This window comes from Leptopilina heterotoma, unplaced genomic scaffold (assembly GCF_015476425.1).
Source record: "Leptopilina heterotoma isolate Lh14 unplaced genomic scaffold, ASM1547642v1 Lhet_95, whole genome shotgun sequence".
Classification (NCBI taxonomy): domain Eukaryota; kingdom Metazoa; phylum Arthropoda; class Insecta; order Hymenoptera; family Figitidae; genus Leptopilina; species Leptopilina heterotoma.
In genome coordinates this window covers 2062753-2079834 of record NW_025111202.1, presented here as the reverse complement: position 1 = coordinate 2079834, position 17082 = coordinate 2062753, and the positions used below count along the sequence as shown (strand labels likewise).

General features: G+C 31.6%; 6 protein-coding genes across 7 annotated transcripts; 3 read left to right on the top strand and 3 right to left on the bottom strand.

Moving 5' to 3' along the window:
- Positions 1 to 11: 11 nt before the first annotated feature.
- LOC122512058 (ras-related protein Rab-40C) lies at positions 12 to 1769 on the bottom strand. Its single transcript, XM_043627676.1, has 4 exons — positions 1187 to 1769; positions 917 to 1110; positions 621 to 843; positions 12 to 543 (listed from the first exon to the last, which is right to left on the bottom strand). Exons 1-4 carry the CDS (start codon positions 1338 to 1340, stop codon positions 236 to 238), a joined length of 879 nt encoding a protein of 292 aa, XP_043483611.1. The 5' UTR covers positions 1341 to 1769; the 3' UTR covers positions 12 to 235.
- Positions 1770 to 1998: 229 nt separating this feature from the next.
- On the top strand, positions 1999 to 5269 carry LOC122512055 (polypeptide N-acetylgalactosaminyltransferase 35A). The gene is made up of 6 exons (XM_043627672.1): positions 1999 to 2372; positions 2452 to 3136; positions 3244 to 3361; positions 3457 to 3945; positions 4042 to 4173; positions 4307 to 5269. The coding sequence occupies exons 1-6, from the start codon at positions 2111 to 2113 to the stop codon at positions 4466 to 4468; spliced, it is 1848 nt and encodes a 615-aa protein (XP_043483607.1). The 5' UTR covers positions 1999 to 2110; the 3' UTR covers positions 4469 to 5269.
- On the bottom strand, positions 5056 to 6771 carry LOC122512056 (developmentally-regulated GTP-binding protein 2). The gene is made up of 5 exons (XM_043627673.1): positions 6534 to 6771; positions 6108 to 6415; positions 5593 to 6023; positions 5320 to 5521; positions 5056 to 5244 (listed from the first exon to the last, which is right to left on the bottom strand). The coding sequence occupies exons 1-5, from the start codon at positions 6595 to 6597 to the stop codon at positions 5158 to 5160; spliced, it is 1092 nt and encodes a 363-aa protein (XP_043483608.1). The 5' UTR covers positions 6598 to 6771; the 3' UTR covers positions 5056 to 5157.
- Positions 6772 to 7841: 1070 nt separating this feature from the next.
- LOC122512226 (peptidyl-prolyl cis-trans isomerase B) lies at positions 7842 to 9462 on the bottom strand. Its single transcript, XM_043627953.1, has 4 exons — positions 9180 to 9462; positions 8489 to 8696; positions 8228 to 8412; positions 7842 to 8141 (listed from the first exon to the last, which is right to left on the bottom strand). The coding sequence occupies exons 1-4, from the start codon at positions 9273 to 9275 to the stop codon at positions 8010 to 8012; spliced, it is 621 nt and encodes a 206-aa protein (XP_043483888.1). The 5' UTR covers positions 9276 to 9462; the 3' UTR covers positions 7842 to 8009.
- Positions 9463 to 9789: 327 nt separating this feature from the next.
- LOC122512225 (peptidyl-prolyl cis-trans isomerase FKBP8) lies at positions 9790 to 12069 on the top strand. 2 transcript variants are annotated; one of them, XM_043627952.1, is made up of 5 exons: positions 9790 to 9946; positions 10271 to 10633; positions 10721 to 10920; positions 11003 to 11307; positions 11394 to 12069. In XM_043627952.1, exons 2-5 carry the CDS (start codon positions 10349 to 10351, stop codon positions 11696 to 11698), a joined length of 1095 nt encoding a protein of 364 aa, XP_043483887.1. In that variant the 5' UTR covers positions 9790 to 9946; positions 10271 to 10348; the 3' UTR covers positions 11699 to 12069. The 2 variants fall into 2 exon arrangements, with proteins under 2 accessions (XP_043483887.1, XP_043483886.1); XM_043627951.1 differs by having other exon boundaries at positions 9792 to 9950.
- A 144-nt stretch (positions 12070 to 12213) lies between these two features.
- On the top strand, positions 12214 to 15489 carry LOC122512184 (odorant receptor 13a-like). The gene is made up of 4 exons (XM_043627892.1): positions 12214 to 13497; positions 13581 to 13817; positions 14573 to 14683; positions 14795 to 15489. Exons 1-4 carry the CDS (start codon positions 13132 to 13134, stop codon positions 14969 to 14971), a joined length of 891 nt encoding a protein of 296 aa, XP_043483827.1. The 5' UTR covers positions 12214 to 13131; the 3' UTR covers positions 14972 to 15489.
- Positions 15490 to 17082: the final 1593 nt, after the last annotated feature.

Genomic DNA, 17082 nt, shown 5'->3' with positions numbered 1-17082 from the left:
ATCTATTATACTTATTATTTCCACTGTTTATTTACTTTGCTTATGAATAGGTGTTCACATGCTAAGTTGCCATAATACAAAAAAGAAAAAAAAGAAATCAAGTTGAGATATGGCGAGTTATTTCGTCGCCTTAAAGGTTTAATTAATAACATATCGTATTCGTGGAGAGATAAGATAAACAGCTGCTGTAGAGAAAATTCGGATTACTTAATTTTTAGAGCAGTTTAGTATAGTCTCAGGATATTGCGCAGGAGTTGCGACCGACACAACTTGTTCGTGAGTCAGTTACACTACCCGGCGAACTCCCTGGAGTAGATAAACCATTGTGATTTGTCTTTACAAATCTAAGCTTTCGATGATATGAACTCAAACTGGCGCGAGGACATAAGGGCCGATTGATGTTGTATCGCAGCTGAGATGTTGTCGTCATGGCATAAGATTTTAAATGAGACTTAATTGATGTTGGTAAAGGGAGTTGATCAATGCCGTAAACTGTTGTTCGAGCCACGATTGCCCTGCAGGCGAGTTCTTGAAGACTAAGAACTAAAAAGGCACGAGTTTTAACAAAGTCATTCCATGATTAATGATTAGTGGTTTTCTATTTGAAAATATTATATTACCTTTGTTAGATCTCCATAGTCTCTCCATACCATTGCGATGAAGAGCCATTCGAGATAATTCGGAAAAACTCTCTTTTATGTTAAAATCGCACAGGGGTGACACTTCAAAAAAGGCCATGCGATTTTTAGCTGCATAACTTTCAGCATCTCGTTCACACACTTGCCTTTTGAAAGCCAAATGAAGGCGATTGCCTACCAACACCTTTGGCACACCAGGTGCATGCTGCAAAATTGAGTAAATTTCAAAATTTCAACTTTGCTAAATGAATGAATCAATCAATCAATCAAACAATCACCTCTTCCACTTCTTTGAGCCACCTATCTATCCCATCAAAGGACCACTTGTTAGTAATGTCATAAACTAATAGTATCCCTTGAGCTCCACGAGAATACGATCGAATAATGGTGCAAAATCTTCCTTGGCCAGAAGTGTCCCATAATTGTAATTTTACCCTCTTTCCATCTAATAAAATTGTTGTTGTTTTGTAGGCTGCAATAGAAAATTTCCATCATTTAAATTCATTATTTATGGATGGAAAAATTTAGTTGATGAAAATAAAATTTACCACTGCCACTACAAAATGGAGATTCTTCTGAATTAAGACCACTGAGAATTTCTGATTTTCCTACGTCACTATCTCCCACTAGAAGAAATTTTAGCAGGTAATCATACTGCTTTTCCTGACGAGGCTTTGTAACGTTGGCCTCTCCTGCAGCCATAATATTCTCGATTTAAGCATACTGCACTTGATCCTTTGAGCGAAGATCGCCCTAGGAATGATCCCTTCTAAAACTGAACCTTATCGGCTTACAAATTCAATATCATTTTGGCAAGCTTATCAGTGTTGTTTGTTTTCAATTATGTTTTAGAAAATGCAATTAACTTGCAAAATTTATTTCTATACTATTTACTTTCCATTAAATAAATACGAAGCAAACTTTATAATATGTACCCAATAGCGGAAATTATTTTCCATTTAATAAACTTATACTTTTCAAGATATTCATATATTTACATTTACTGGGGCTTGAATAATTATCATCAAACGTAAAAAGTCCTATGGAGTTATTATTTGAAACAAAAATAGGGAGGATAGATCCAAATATAATCACCAACTGTACTGTTTCGTATATATATAATATAATGACAATGATAATGTGTACAATAGATAAAGATGTGTGTGAAAAAATGTAGCAACTCAAAATAGATTGAAAAACATAAAGGCCAACTCAGAGTGAGGCCAATCTTGCGTGAGATGAACAAAGACAGAGTTTGTCTCTGTTTTCGTTTAGTACACCCCGTTGGTTCGCTCGCACCTCGCACTCTCGCAGAAAAAGAAAGCAGCAGAGTTTGCAAGAGAGATATCGCACCCTGACATGAGGAGCCTACTATTGTGGACGAATCCTAAAGTACATATTAATATAACCTCTTTAAAAATTATATTTGGTGTATTATTTACCAATAGTAATAATAATAATAACAATTACATATGTTTATAACAATAATAAAAAAAAAGAAAATTGCAGTAAAATTCATGTCTCTTGTAGTATGTATAATTATTAATCTACAGATGATTTCCGTGAGATGTGCATCATTTCTATTAGGAATAATAATAGCTAGTATTACATGGACATTTAGTTTATATTTTTATACAATTCTCTCTAAAAATGTCGAATCGGAATTTAAAATCACCGACAGAGATCGGTTACCAAATAATAGTGAAAGCATAAAGAATTTAAATTTAAACCAAGGTATTTATAGGAATATAAAAAGACCATTTATTTATGTAATTTAATGGTAAAATAATTCCTATTGTTTATACTTTTTTAGATTTTGTTGAATTTGGGTTAGTCAGAAATGTAGAGGAAAAATGGAAACGAGAACAGGGATATAAAAAATATGCATTTAATGTACTAGTTTCTGATAATCTTGGACTGCGACGACATTTACCCGACACGAGAAATGAACTTTGTAAGGAACAGAAATATAATTTAAAAAATTTACCAAACGCTAGTATTGTCATGTGTTTTTATAACGAGCACTATACAACTTTGTTAAGATCATTGCAATCTTTAATTGATATGACTCCAGATGAATTATTACATGAGATTATTTTAGTTAATGATTATAGCGACGATTTTTCTTTACATGAGCGTGTGAGTAAATTCATTGAGATAAATTATGACAAGAAAGTTAAATATTTAAAATTAAATAAACGAGAGGGTTTAATTAGAGCCAGAACATTTGGAGCGAAACACGCAACTGGAGAGACATTGGTATTCCTCGATAGTCATATTGAAGTAAATAGAATTTGGCTGGAACCACTTTTATCGAGAATCGCTTATTCTAAAACAATCGTGGCTGTGCCAGTTATAGATATAATAAATGCAGATACTTTACAATATAGTTCTAGTCCCTTGGTCAGAGGGGGTTTTAATTGGGGCCTACATTTTAAGTGGGATAACTTGCCAAGTGGATCATTATCTCAGAACGAAGATTTTATTAAACCCATTAAGTAAGTAAAATCAGTATGTATTGACATTTCTTTATTATAATAAAAAATACGCAAATACACAATGTTATCATTGCAACAAAGTTTTAATAGTTTTATCGAATATTCAGATCACCGACAATGGCTGGAGGACTTTTTGCTATGGACCGATTATACTTTTTCCAATTAGGTGAATATGATTCTGGAATGGATATTTGGGGTGGAGAAAATTTGGAAATTTCATTTAGGGTTAGTATTTAATTTATTTTTTCATCCATTCGCTGAAAATTAATTAAAATTAATTAAATTACAAATTAAGTTTGTAGCTGTGTTATAATTTGTAGATATGGATGTGTGGTGGAAGCATTGAAATTATTCCTTGTTCTCGCATTGGTCACATTTTTCGAAAGCGTCGGCCTTATGGGGAAAACGAACAGCAAGATACAATGTTAAAAAATTCATTACGAGTAGCACATGTATGGATGGACGATTACAAATCCTATTTTCTGAAAAACGTTAAGCAAATTGAATATGGCGATGTTTCTGCAAGAATAGCCTTAAGAAATAATTTGAACTGTAAGAATTTTTCATGGTACTTAAATACAGTTTATCCAGAATTAGCATTGCCGGATGACAAGAAAAAGACGTTGAATGAAAAATGGAGGAAAATGAATCAGAAACCAATTCAATCGTGGTACTCAAGGAAGAGAAATTATACTGATCAATATCAAATAAGACTTGTTAATACAACAATGTGTATTCAAAGTGATAAAGATATAAGAACAAGAGGATCAGGATTAATTCTGGTTTCATGTTTACGAACAAAAGCACAGGTAAAAGGGAATAAAAAATAAATAAATACCAAAGAAAGATGGTACATTATAATAAGCACTTGACAAACAACAACCTACATTAATTTATTACTTTAGATGTGGTTCGAGACTGAAAGAAAAGAACTAATACTCGGGCAAGTGTTTTGCTTAGAAGCTACTGATGAAATGCCGAAGCTTGCAAAATGTCATGAAATGGGAGGCGATCAAGAATGGCAATACAAAGAAACTGTAAGTATTATCATAAACGTTAATTCTGGAAGTATTCTAAATCGTGTATTTTTTATTAATATTTACCTTTTACTGTGAATTCTTAATATACATGAATATTTTAGTAATAAATTTTAATTTTCTTTTTTTGCAGAAAAGTACTCCTATTTACAATTTGGCTACAGGTACATGTTTAGGTGTATCTTACAAAAAAAGTCGTATACAGGTAGTAATGAATTTATGTACGAAAACTGAGAAATCATTAATCGAATGGAATCTTATTCGTTCAGTGGTTTATAATGTTGGAAATGTTTAATTTACAAGACATTCTTATAAATGACATGTGCTCAAGGGACTGAAAATTACGACTTGCCTTTAAGCACAATGCAAAACCTATGAAAAAATAAAAGCAAATGAATTAAATTATAGATTATGTTTGTGATATAGATTTAACTTTAATAATGATTCAAGTCAGTTTTTAGTGAATAATTTAGATGCAATGAACACTTAAATTTTAATGGCTTGTAATAATAGCTGTTCCCCTTTTTGTAATTTCACTTGAAAAATTACAAACATAATCTAAAACTTTTTCCTTCTAACTAAAGTCTCTTTCTTCAGAGCGCATCTTTGTTTTCGACTTTTCGTACGTCAAATAGCTGTGATTTACGATATAAAATGTTTATTTTATTAAAAATTATCGTTCGCTCCTTGGTTCACTCGAATATGTGTAACTTTTCTCAACAGTTTGAAATTTATCACTAGAAAAACCCTTAAAGTTACGTGCTCTCTCCTCACTGTTCTTATAACTTAAGAAACTTTTGCAATCTTTTGGAAAAAGTTAAACTTACTCGAGTTGTTGAAATAAATGTTCATGTAGGTCATGTAATAATTAAAATTGATAAATTATGTATCAAATGTTCAAGTTGTTTATTAAAAGTAAATTGCAAACAAATGATTAAATCAGAATGTAATTCAAATAAGTTATCTATTTATAAGACGTAAATTTTATTTTTTTAATATCTGTATAACATCTTCGTCATGCATAATGTGTTGCAGACCAACTCTTTGAGGTGAATATTTTGTACTTGTACCCTAAAAAAATAAATTATTTTCTACATTTTTAGCTTTTATTATAAATAATAGGATTTTTAATTAAAGACAATTTACCCAGACAAGAGAATATTTAAACTGTTGCGCCAGAGTGCGATGAATAGAGTGACAAACATGCTCAACTGTAACTCCTTTTCGCAAAATTAGTCCATCGTCAAAATCTGGAGGCTGACCTGGCTTTTTAGTGTATACTCTTATAAGAGACAAATATTCCCATAAAGTGTCCAGCAGGAAGTCTAGATTGAGTTTCATGTTACAACTAAAATGAAATGACAAGTTATTGCTCCACTCTGAATAAAATTTCTATTCTCTATATTTCAATTCATTTACCTAACTACGACACTATTTTGTTGCCTTGCGATTCTATCGACTTCTTCTATTGAAATTTGATCAATTTTGTTATATACATAAAGGCAAGGAAGGTAAACTCGATTGGCATTAATAACATCAATCAGTTCATCTGCAGTGCAATCTTCTCGAAAAAGAACTTCAGCATTAAATATTTTATATTCGTGAAGAATCATTTGAACTAGTTTTTCATCACATCTTGTGAGAGGACAAGTTGAATTGAAAGAAAGTCCGCCACCTTTCTTAATCTTAAAATATATGTTTGGCTTTTGTTTATTTAATCTGATACCTACTGATTCCAATTCTCTTTCTAAAAGTTGCCGCTGAACATCTTGCTTTGTAGCATCCAACATCATGAGAACTAGATCAGCTGTTCTTGCGACAGCAATTACTTGTCTACCTCTTCCCTTTCCCTACATTTAAAAAGTGAAATTTTTATTAAATTTCCAACTACTCTGACTTACTTGAATATTATTATTCTTTTCTTTCGCATTTACTTGAGCTGCTCCTTCAATTATCCCTGGTAAATCGAGAAGTTGAATATTAGCACCTTTATATTCAATAACTCCAGGAATGCAAGTGAGAGTTGTAAATTCATAAGAAGCTGCTTCTGATTCTGTATGGGTCAAAGTACTTAACAATGTAGATTTTCCAACGGAAGGAAAACCGATAAGAGCAACTCTCGCATCACCAGATTTTAAAACATCAAAACCTTCACCCTTTTCACTCTTTTTTGATGGTTCCAAAAGTTGAGATCTGTATTTAGCTAATTTTGCTTTCAACAATCCAAGATGATATTCAGTAGCTGAAAAATTACAATAAATTACAATTATTTTAAAATCGATTCTTTCAACTTACATATATAATATATAATATAATTCAATAAAAAAAATCTGTTAAAGTAACCTAAAATGTTAACATGCCTTTATTTTTTTGTGTTCGGGCTATTTCCTTTTCAATTTCAGATATTTTTTCTAGAATACCCATTTTTCAAGTAAATAAAATTACATTTACAGAAATATGTGGAAAATATTCTCAAATTCGCAACTTTTGTCGTCACATGAAGATTTTTTTTAATATAAAAAATTGTACTTTTATTTTTCAAAATTTAAGATAATATATGCATTAAGGTACAGTCAATAGGAACTTCCGATTCAATGGAAACCATTCTAAGGCCTTGTCCACAATAGACCGAGGCTGGAGTCCCATGGTAGCGTTTTGCGTTGCGTTTTGTAACTGCCATGAGTGCAAATAGAGCAATCATATATCTCCATCTCTCTCACACTCATGGCCTAGTTATAAAACGCAACGCAAAACGTTGCCATGGGACAGCGTTTATATATCCTTTTCTATCACATGCGTCTCGTTCGTGAAACTATTGTGCGTTGGCCTTTACGAGTCAATGCTAAAGGCCAACGCAGAATAGATCTGTAACCGGACCGCAATCGTAAGCGTAACCGTAAGAATGAGTTAAAGAAGGATAGGTATATTGTTTATCCTTCTCTAACTCATTCTTACGCTTACGGTTACGATTGCGGTTCCGGTTACAGATCTATTCTGCGTTGGCCTTGAATAATAAAGGAGACGTGAACCTTAGGTTGAGTTCACAACGTCACTTTTGAAAGGAACGTAACGAAATAATGCCAAGTATATTGTTTCGTTACGTTTACTTTCCGTTCAAGAGTACTATTGTGGATTCAACCTTAAAGCCTTTTTCCAGTACATATGTAGGATTCCAAGAGCATATTTCTCAAGGCCAACGCAGAATGAAGACGGAACGGGAACAAGGCATGCAAAAGAAAATGACAGAAGCTGTCTGTTTCTTTTTCTTTCTAAAGGCCTAAGCACAATAGGTTCGCGAACGCAAAGCAGGAGTTGGAAAAGGACAGAGATATATTTGTGTCCTTGTCTATCTCATGCGTCTCGTTCGCGAACCTATTGTGCGTTGGACTTGATGCCCTGTTCCCGATCCGTATTCATTCTGCGTTGGCCTTCAAAGACTTTGCATTAAGGGGATTTGAACCTTGATGACGTCACAGTTTGTGCAAAGCATTAGTTTTAAATCTGTGACGTCATCATGGTTCAAATGCCCTTAATAAAATTTTAACATTAGTATGCCATAGCAACCAATGCAACGCGTTTGCGAAATATGCCCTTGTGATCTTATTGGAGTATGAAATTTCTCTCCGTGTTTAGACATACTAATATTTTTTAAATAAGGAAAATTTAAAAACATTTTTTCAGTTTAATTTTATTCATTTTAAAAAATTAAAAAATTGAATACAAATTTGTATAAAAAAATGCAAGCATTTGTACAATGTACATTATATCAATAGATTTTTAATCATTTTAATCATGCAAACTTGCATAAATTAGTGAAACACATTAGATATGCGTTTCTATTCTGTAGCATCGGCTTTCGCTACACTAAATGGTTCTACTATTTCCACAGTACAATCAGTAATAACGACATCATCTTTTGGTCTGTCGTTTCTGTCTGTAGTTGTACTTTCAATTTTCTTTACGATATCCTAAAACCAATGATTAACATTTTTTAAAATGTTAACAATTTGTTATTGACAAACATAATAAGTATTATATTTTCAAAATACGTTACCATTCCTTTGATAATTTTTCCAAAAACTACGTGTTTCCCATCAAGCCATGAGGTTTTCTTAACTGTAATGAAAAATTGAGAACCATTTGTATCTTTTCCTGCATTTGCCATTGACAACCAACCAGCACCATAATGCTTCAGTTTGAAGTTTTCATCTGCAAACTTTTCTCCATAAATACTTCGGCCTGTTGAAAAATAACATTCATTCAGAATTTTTCAGCAAAGTACTAAAAAAGTAAATTGTAAATAATCTTTATATACCTCCGGTTCCATCTCCGCGTGTGAAGTCACCTCCTTGAATCATAAAGTCTTTAATGACCCTATGGAATTTACTTCCTTTATATCCTTCACCCTTGGGTTTTTCGCAGAGTGCAGCGAAATTCTCTGCAGTTTTATTAACAGTTTTACCAAAAACACCTATTTCAACTGAACCTGCTTCCACGTTTCCAATACTTATTTTAAAAATTACCTGAAATTATAAACTTTCGTAAGTTTTGATGTTGGAATTTCTTTTGCAAGAATTCAAAGAAAACTACGAAAAACTATATTATAATATAAATATATAATTGCTTATTAAGAAATAATAATAAAATAATCATTATATCAACACCAATATTATTAATTAATAATAATTTCAATCATCATTAATTAAAATAATTGTTTTTCAGTAAATATTTTCTATTTACTAACTGTCTATTGATGAATTTGATTTATTTAATCAAGAGATTAAGTTAATGACCCTTTTAAAGTTAAATTCTTATTCTGAAGCATTCTCAGTCCAATATCACACTAATTATGCCCTTGGATCATGCCAATCACGGAATACTTAAAGTAAACTGTCGGAACAGTTATTGCTTTCAACCACTTTCAACATATTCTTAAAACAATTAGCACTTTCAAATCGCAGTGTATATAATTTTATGAAAATTCTTTTGAAAAATATTGTGTTTACCTTTTTTGTCACTTTAGGTCCTTTAGATGTATCTGCATTGCTTCCGGAGCAAGAATAAATGCAAAGAAAACTAACTAATATAATAAATTTCCACATTTTAAAGTAGTTAATAATAACTAATATTTTACTTTAAAAATAAATGCAATGTTTAATGACTGTAAATGATAAATTACACTCTGGAAGGGAATAAAAAAAACTTGTTTAATGCCTAAGTCAAGCCTTCAGTAGGCTATGGCTATCAATGGATGTGGCTTGTTGGCAGATTGTGGGAGGCGGAAACACGCAACGAATCTCTATTCAAATTAATTGAGATGTGTACAGTTCCATTTGTAGCGACCTTGGAGAATTTACCTTAATGCTGAGTCCACAATCCAAGTGTGGATTCCCCATTAGAGAAAGATGTGTATATTTTCTATCCTTTTCTAACTCATGCTTTGCGTTCGCAAAGAGATAGATGTAGGAGCACGTCGTTTTACGTATACAAAGAAGATAGAAAGATAATGCCATCTCTCTCCTTCTCATGAGTTTCTGCCGTTTCTGCTTTCGGTTTCAAGGGTTTCAAGTTTTCTTTAGAAAGCGTTTTACATGTGATTGCACCCTTATGCATCAATTAATTTATTGTCAAGTCCACCTTGTACATATGTACATAAATCAATTTTTGGTTAATGGCTCTAATTTAACATGATTATTTTAAAACTGGATTGGATTATATGAATTGAAATATTCTTCGTTTAATTTTGCTTTACATTTAAATTCCAAGTAATAATGTAGGTAAGAGCCTGTGACGTGCTTAATTGTTTTGTTTGTAATATTATTGATTGCTAAACGCTGAATGACATTAAAATTTTTTGTTTGGTGGATAATATTTTTAGCTTTTAATTTTCTTATTTCCAATTGATCCAATTTTCATTTAACTTTAACATTAGATAACAATGAAAAATAACAAAATATAAATTTATCAGGCGCTTATTGAGAGTATTAAATGGGGTTGAATTCTTTTGGATATACTTACAATGTGATTCTCTGTGTACTTTTATTTTAGTTTATTATCCCATCGTTTATACTATGTATTTTGTTATATGTTTTTTCAGATATTAATTTAATTAACCTCTTTGAAAACGTTAAAAACTAATATCTAATTAATTGTCAGAGAATATATTGCAAAAACAATGGTTGAAGAAAAGTTAGATTCAGAAAAATCTCAAGCACACTCAATAGAAAATGATGTGAATTCTGAAGGTTCATTGAAAAGCTCTAGTTTGGAAGACGAGTGGATTGATATACTTGGAAATGGTCAATTAAGGAAAAGGGTTATAAAAGCAGGTATTCCAAATTCACGTCCTAGTAGAGGAGATGCTTGTAAAATAAATGCTATTGGGAAACTTGATGATGGAACGATTGTCGAACAGCACGAGGAACTAAGTTTCCAACAAGGGGATGTTGAAGTTATTCAGGTATTAATCCTTCAATTCAAACAAGTTGACGTGAGACGTGATGAAATGTAAAAAACATTGAATAAATGAATTTTACTTTTTTCATAGGGATTAGATTTGGCGGTGGCTTTAATGGATGTTGATGAAGAAGCAGAAATTGAAATTGCTTCTAGATTTGCATATGGAAGTATAGGAGAAAAACCAAACATTCCTTCAAACGTTACCCTTCGATATAATGTTAAACTAATTTCTGTAGAATTGGAAGCAGAATTTGAATCATTAACAGTAAATGAAAGAAAAAGAATAGGGTATAATTATTAATGTTTAATAGTTAGTTAAATAATCAAGTTGAATAATCATGATTGAAAAAGAATTTTTTTTATTTTGAAGAAACAAAAAACGAGAACGTGGCAACTGGTGGTTTACAAGAAACGAGCCAGCTCTTGCAATGCAGTGCTACCGTCGAGCTTTAGACTTTTTGTCACCAGCCAAATCTGAAACATCTTTCAGTGAGGATGGTGTGGAAGAAACAGAATCAGATGCAGATCTACAAGCCTTATTGGAAGACAGGTTGACTGTTTACAACAATTTAGCACAAGCCCAGTTAAAAACACAAGCGTACGAAGCTGCACTGAAGAGTGTAGAGAATGTTTTATCATGTCAACCACGAAATATTAAGGCTCTATTTAGAAAAGGTAATTAACATCCCAATTAATTGCTAACAATTAGTAATAATAATAATAATAATAATAATTTGTTGATCACCTATGTAATTCAACAGGTAAAATTCTACACTTAAAGGGGGAACATTCTCAGGCTTATTTAACATTGTCTCAAGCACAGAAATTAGACCCTCAAAATAAAGCTATTCAACATGAACTATCAATTATAAAAGGAAAGAGTGAGAAAGACGTTCAAAAGGAAAAGAATATGTATCGCAAAATGCTCGGAACAAAACAAGAAACCAGCATTAATAAAAGTCTTAAAAATGAGGGTAAAATAAAGTCGAGTTTTATAGCTTGGAGTTTAATTGGTGGAACAATCGTTGCTACTGTTGGAGTAATAGCCTACAAATTTATTTCCTGAGGATATGTTTTAAAGATACTGTAAACTCAAATCGGTAATGGATTTTTAATTAGTTGACACAAGGGTCCGGATGTTTGTCAATTTCATTACAGTCACAAATTTTTTTTGCAATCATATCAAAAAATATTTCATCATTTTTATAATCCTGTTGATTGTTGTAATAAAAGTTATGTTCACTGTTGAATATAGTATGTATATATTATAAAAAAAGCAAGTTTTCTGTGCATAGTTTCAGTACCACTTCCATATTATTCATATTGCTATGTACAATTGTTTAATCATGTAGAGGTGGTTAATGAGTTTTGTAATTTTTATACTTGACACATATATATGGGACGTTTTGACAGAAACATTAAAAACTATTTTTCAAATTTTTCAATATTTATTCGATTAATCCTATATATTTCTACAATTTTCTAAAGTTTCTAAAGTATTCTAAAGAATGATAATCAAATAATAATAAGCAGTTTTGCAGAGAAATAAAATGCGAAATATTAAAAAGTGCTTCTTGTCAAAAATCTCTAGACATTTTCAAATAAAACCTGATGAGTATATTATATTATAAGTATTATAAGGTAGGTATGTATAATTACTATAAAAAATGTAGATTATGATTATTCGAAAAAAATGTTGCTTGAAAGTTTCAATTCTTCTATTCTTATAAATATCATATAACCACACTGAGAGTTAGCAACATCAAGTCTATATTATGTACAGAAAAAGTAGACGAAAGATTTCCATACATAAGTTATTGGACTTGATCCATTTCACAATTTTACTATTTTATGAGAAAAGTCTTCCGAGAATGCGTGCGAAATAATGTACAAGCATATAGGCTGAGCTCCTCCCTAAAACTTTTTATAGAGGTCGATGTCCAAAAACTTGAATAAATAAATGCCCCTAGTATAAGTATTTATAATATATCCCAAGAAATATGTTGATAGAAATATTCTTCAAGCCTAATAGTTTTGCAAAACTGTGTAGAAATTCAACTTTTTACAATCAAGCATAACATTTTTTTGAACGTCGCAAATGTAAAGTAATAATTTTTCTAAAATTAAAGTTAAAAAATGGACATTCCAATTTTTCACTGGACCTTGGTATACGCGCTAAATATTCTTGGTTTTTGGCCCAACAATCCCAATCCTATACCACAAATTCTTTTATGTGCAACACTTGTAATAATTTGTCCATTTCAACTGCAAGACATTTATAGAACATTTGACAATGTACCATTATTGATGGATGTGTTTCGAGATTTCTCAACATTTTTGTTATTAATTATCAAATTCTTAATTATGTGCTACAATAAGCGGTAAGAAGACATCGTCCTGTTTGGATTTTATTCTATATGAATTTAAATTAGAGTTTAAAAGTTAAAATTATAATAAGAAAATAAGCATATTCCAGGAATTAATTTATTCAATATATATATGTATAGCTATGTGATCTTATTGATTGAAGAAATATCTGAAGATTGGAGAAGATTGAAAGTTTCTAAAGACCAGGAAATCATGGATAAATACGTTAAATATGCAAATATTTTTTGTACTTTTGATTGTATTCTTTATTTTTTAGCTGCATTATTTTATTATCCAGAAACTTTAATTTCCTATTTAAGTAAACCAGTTGAGGCAAGAAAATTAGTGTTAGATGTAACATATCCTTTCAACTGTCGTCCTTCACCATTTTTTGAAATTGTAACAATTATTCAAACAGTTTTAATTTTCTTAATGATTTCTGCTGATGCTTTGTCAGAAATTTTATTAGGGACATTAGTAAGTATATGCCCAACAAATAAATCTTGAAAAGAATTAAGACTTGCGAGTCTTCTGCTTGAGCGCTTGAGTCATCGCAGTTTAAAAACACATGTAATTTATAGGTTTTTCATATTGGGGGATTAATTGAGATTTTAATGAGAGATATTACCGGAATTTCTGTTGCATGTTCATCAACAAATAAGCAAGATTTGTCAAGTTTAATAAAAAATATTGTAAATGAACATGAAAGATTAATAAACATGCTAAACAAACTTGAAACTGTTTACACATATGTTTGTTTAATACAATTTTTTTCCAGTACAATGGTTATATGTTTTACAGGATTTATAATATTGAATGTGAGCTAGAAAATGTTTATAAACAAATAGTAATGATTTGATTGAAATGAATAATTTCCCACACAACACCGTTAAAGTTTTCTGAAAGTCGAAGACATACGGAATATTTAAGTTCGTTATTGCGAATTTCAGCTTATTCCTCTTTTGTTCACCTTTTTTTTATATTTGAAAAAAATTTAAACTTCCATGCAATGTTCAATCAAGTTATTTTGCATCAAACATTACAAAACATGGATTATTTAAAGAATTATTTCAAGTTTCATGAGTTTCGCAACTACATAAAAATATAGCAGTCAAGTCGTTTTCAAACTTTCGGAAATTTTCGGTGCCATAAAAGAAGTGAGATGAAATTATAAAATTCAATTTTTTATAAATTGTTATTTTTACCATTTTTAACTTCAAAGTATCAAATAGCAACGAATTGATACCAAAAATGTGGATTAAATCATAAGTTGATTCAATTTTTTGGGATCAATTTGATTCTTTAAAAAAAAACTGTGGACGATATGCTCAACTTTATTTCTTTTCCCAAGTAGCACGTAACATTTCACGGAAAGACATTTTATTTCAAATATTAAACCTTGGCTATTACAATTTTTTGAACATTCAAATTTTCAGTCAGCAAGTTTCGGTTGCAGTCTTTCCGTGTATTGTAATATATGTTACATGTAATGTCAATAATATTGCAATGTAACATATATGTATGTAAGAGTAAATTGTAAAACAAATATTAAAATTTTATTTAATTATATTAGTCAAATGGAACAAATGACACAATCCTGATGTTAAAATTTATTATGTTTATAATTTTAATGCTATGGCAAGCATTTGCCTTTTGTTTTGCTGGCGAATTTTTAATAACAAAGGTTTGTGAAAAAACTTATTTTTTCTCCTTTGTTACAAATGACATTTTATAATTTAAGGCTTAAAATTTTCGGAATACATCAATACAAAAACATAATTTTTTATATTTCTAGAGTGCAGATATTTCTCAAAGAATTTATAGTTGTTCGTGGTACGAATTAAAGCCAAAAGATATTAAATTATTATTAATAGTAATGAGAAGAACACAACAACCATTACAATTAACTGTTGGAAAATTTGCTGCATTATCCATTGGAAGTTTTACGAATGTAAGAAATATACTTTTTTAGGTGCTGAAATATTTCGTACTACTTATGGCGGTAGTGTATATAGTGACACTTAATATTGTTTAGCTAACATCGAATAGTTCAAGTTTAATAATAATCTGTTTTTTATAATTATGAGAACTATATCTATATACATTTTTTGTTTTGGTCAAATAAAAACATTTTTCAGGTAACCAAATTTTTTCGTATAGAACGCAAAATTTATTAAAATAAATGAGTTTCTTATACCGTTGGATTCGTAAAAAAATAAGAATTTTCCTATGCTAATTAAAATTATTAATCTTAATTAATTTTCGAGTTAATTAGGAGTTAATTTTACTAAAAAGCATCCCAGGTGCGAATTTTGGTCGGCCGCCAGAGTTGGCAGGTCGGGCCCAGGTCGGCCCATCTATGGCTGCCAATAGGTCGGCAGCCAAAGTCGGGCCGACTTTGGTTACTGTTTCCACCCAAGGTTGGGCCGACTATGGGTGCCAGAGTTTAGAGAACCTAATTTTAGTTGGTCGGGCCGACTCTGGCCTGAGTCGGGCCGATGGTCGGTAAAACTATGGCAGCCAGAGTTTAAAAAACCTAATTTCTGTTGGTCGGGCCGACTCTGGCCTCAGTCGGGCCGATGGTCGGTAAAACTATGGCAGCCAGAGTGTAAAAAACCTAATTTCTGTTGGTCGGGCCGACTCTGGCCTGAGTCGGGCCGATGGTCGGTAAAACTATGGCAGCCAGAGTTTAAAAAACCTAATTTCTGTTGGTCGGGCCGACTTTGGCCTCAGTCGGGCCGATGGTCGGTAAAACTATGGCAGCCAGAGTGTAAAAAACCTAATTTCTGTTGGTCGGGCCGACTCTGGCCACGGTTGGCCCGACCATCTTAAAAAATATTTCTATACTGCCATGGTAGAAATTAAAAGTTTTTGTGTTAATTATTTTAGCTAAAATGGATTAAACAAAAACTAATAAACGTTATCTGATTTATTAATCGTTATGAATTACAAATTTCTTTTTTTAAATTGCAGCTTATAAATTCATTTTTGTTCTTAGGCTTTCATGTAAGCGTAGCGTAATGGTTAGCGTGTTAGACTTCGGTGCGTTAGGTTGCGAGTTCGATCCCTGCGAGCGTTAGAAATTTTAATTTGTATTTATGTATAAGATTGCGTCTAGTGTTAAGATGAATGCGATAAATAAATAAATAAATAATGAATATTAAGATATCACTTAATACCTGTTAATTGTAAAGTTAATAATTTTTTGCAAACGGTCGGCCGACTATTGGCTGCCAAGGTCGGCACGACCATAATTGCCAAAATGAAGCCGACCTTCTTTCTCATGGTCGGGAAAACTTTGGCACCCCTGGTCGGCCCGACTTTGGCAACCATAGTCGGCCCGACCATGTCAGCCACTGGACGGCGGGTGTTACAATTCGCTAGTTCGGCCGACCTTTGGCTGCCAAGGTCGGCACGACTATCCACTTGGTCGGCGCGACCATGGCCCGACCAACTTTTCGCACCTGGGATACTATCTACATCGATTTTCGACGAATCCTGCGATGTTAAGTGGCCTAACTATACAGTTTATGAGGATTTCAGGTCGTTTGACCAGTGATTTCCTGATGAACAATTGTTCATCAGGAAATCACTGTAAGGCCTATCTACGTAGTTATGGTTTTTTTAGATCAGGAACTCGAGCTTTGTAGAGGCTATACTTTCCTGATGGACTTGAGCTGTTTCTCCATGTTAAAAACCATGTTAAAAATCATATTTTGTGTTCTAAAGAATTCGGTATAATTTCAATAAATTATTATTTTAGTTGAACCAAACAAATGTTATTGCTTATATTATATTTGGTTGCTTCAACTAAAATTTGTTTGTTGCAAACAAATTTTGTTCTGAATGTAAGTTTTTGCTGCTGTATAAGAAAAGCATATATACTGCAAGCTTTTTGGCTGACATAATAGATAATATGATTTTCTATTGGATCGCATTATAGAACATATATATTATAATATTATTATTCCATCCTTTTTATGAGCGTGTCTTTTTCTTTTGGTTCGTTTTGGTCAATAGTTTTCTTATACCAGCATTTACTGATTAGATACAATATATGTGTATATCTTGTAATATAATTGA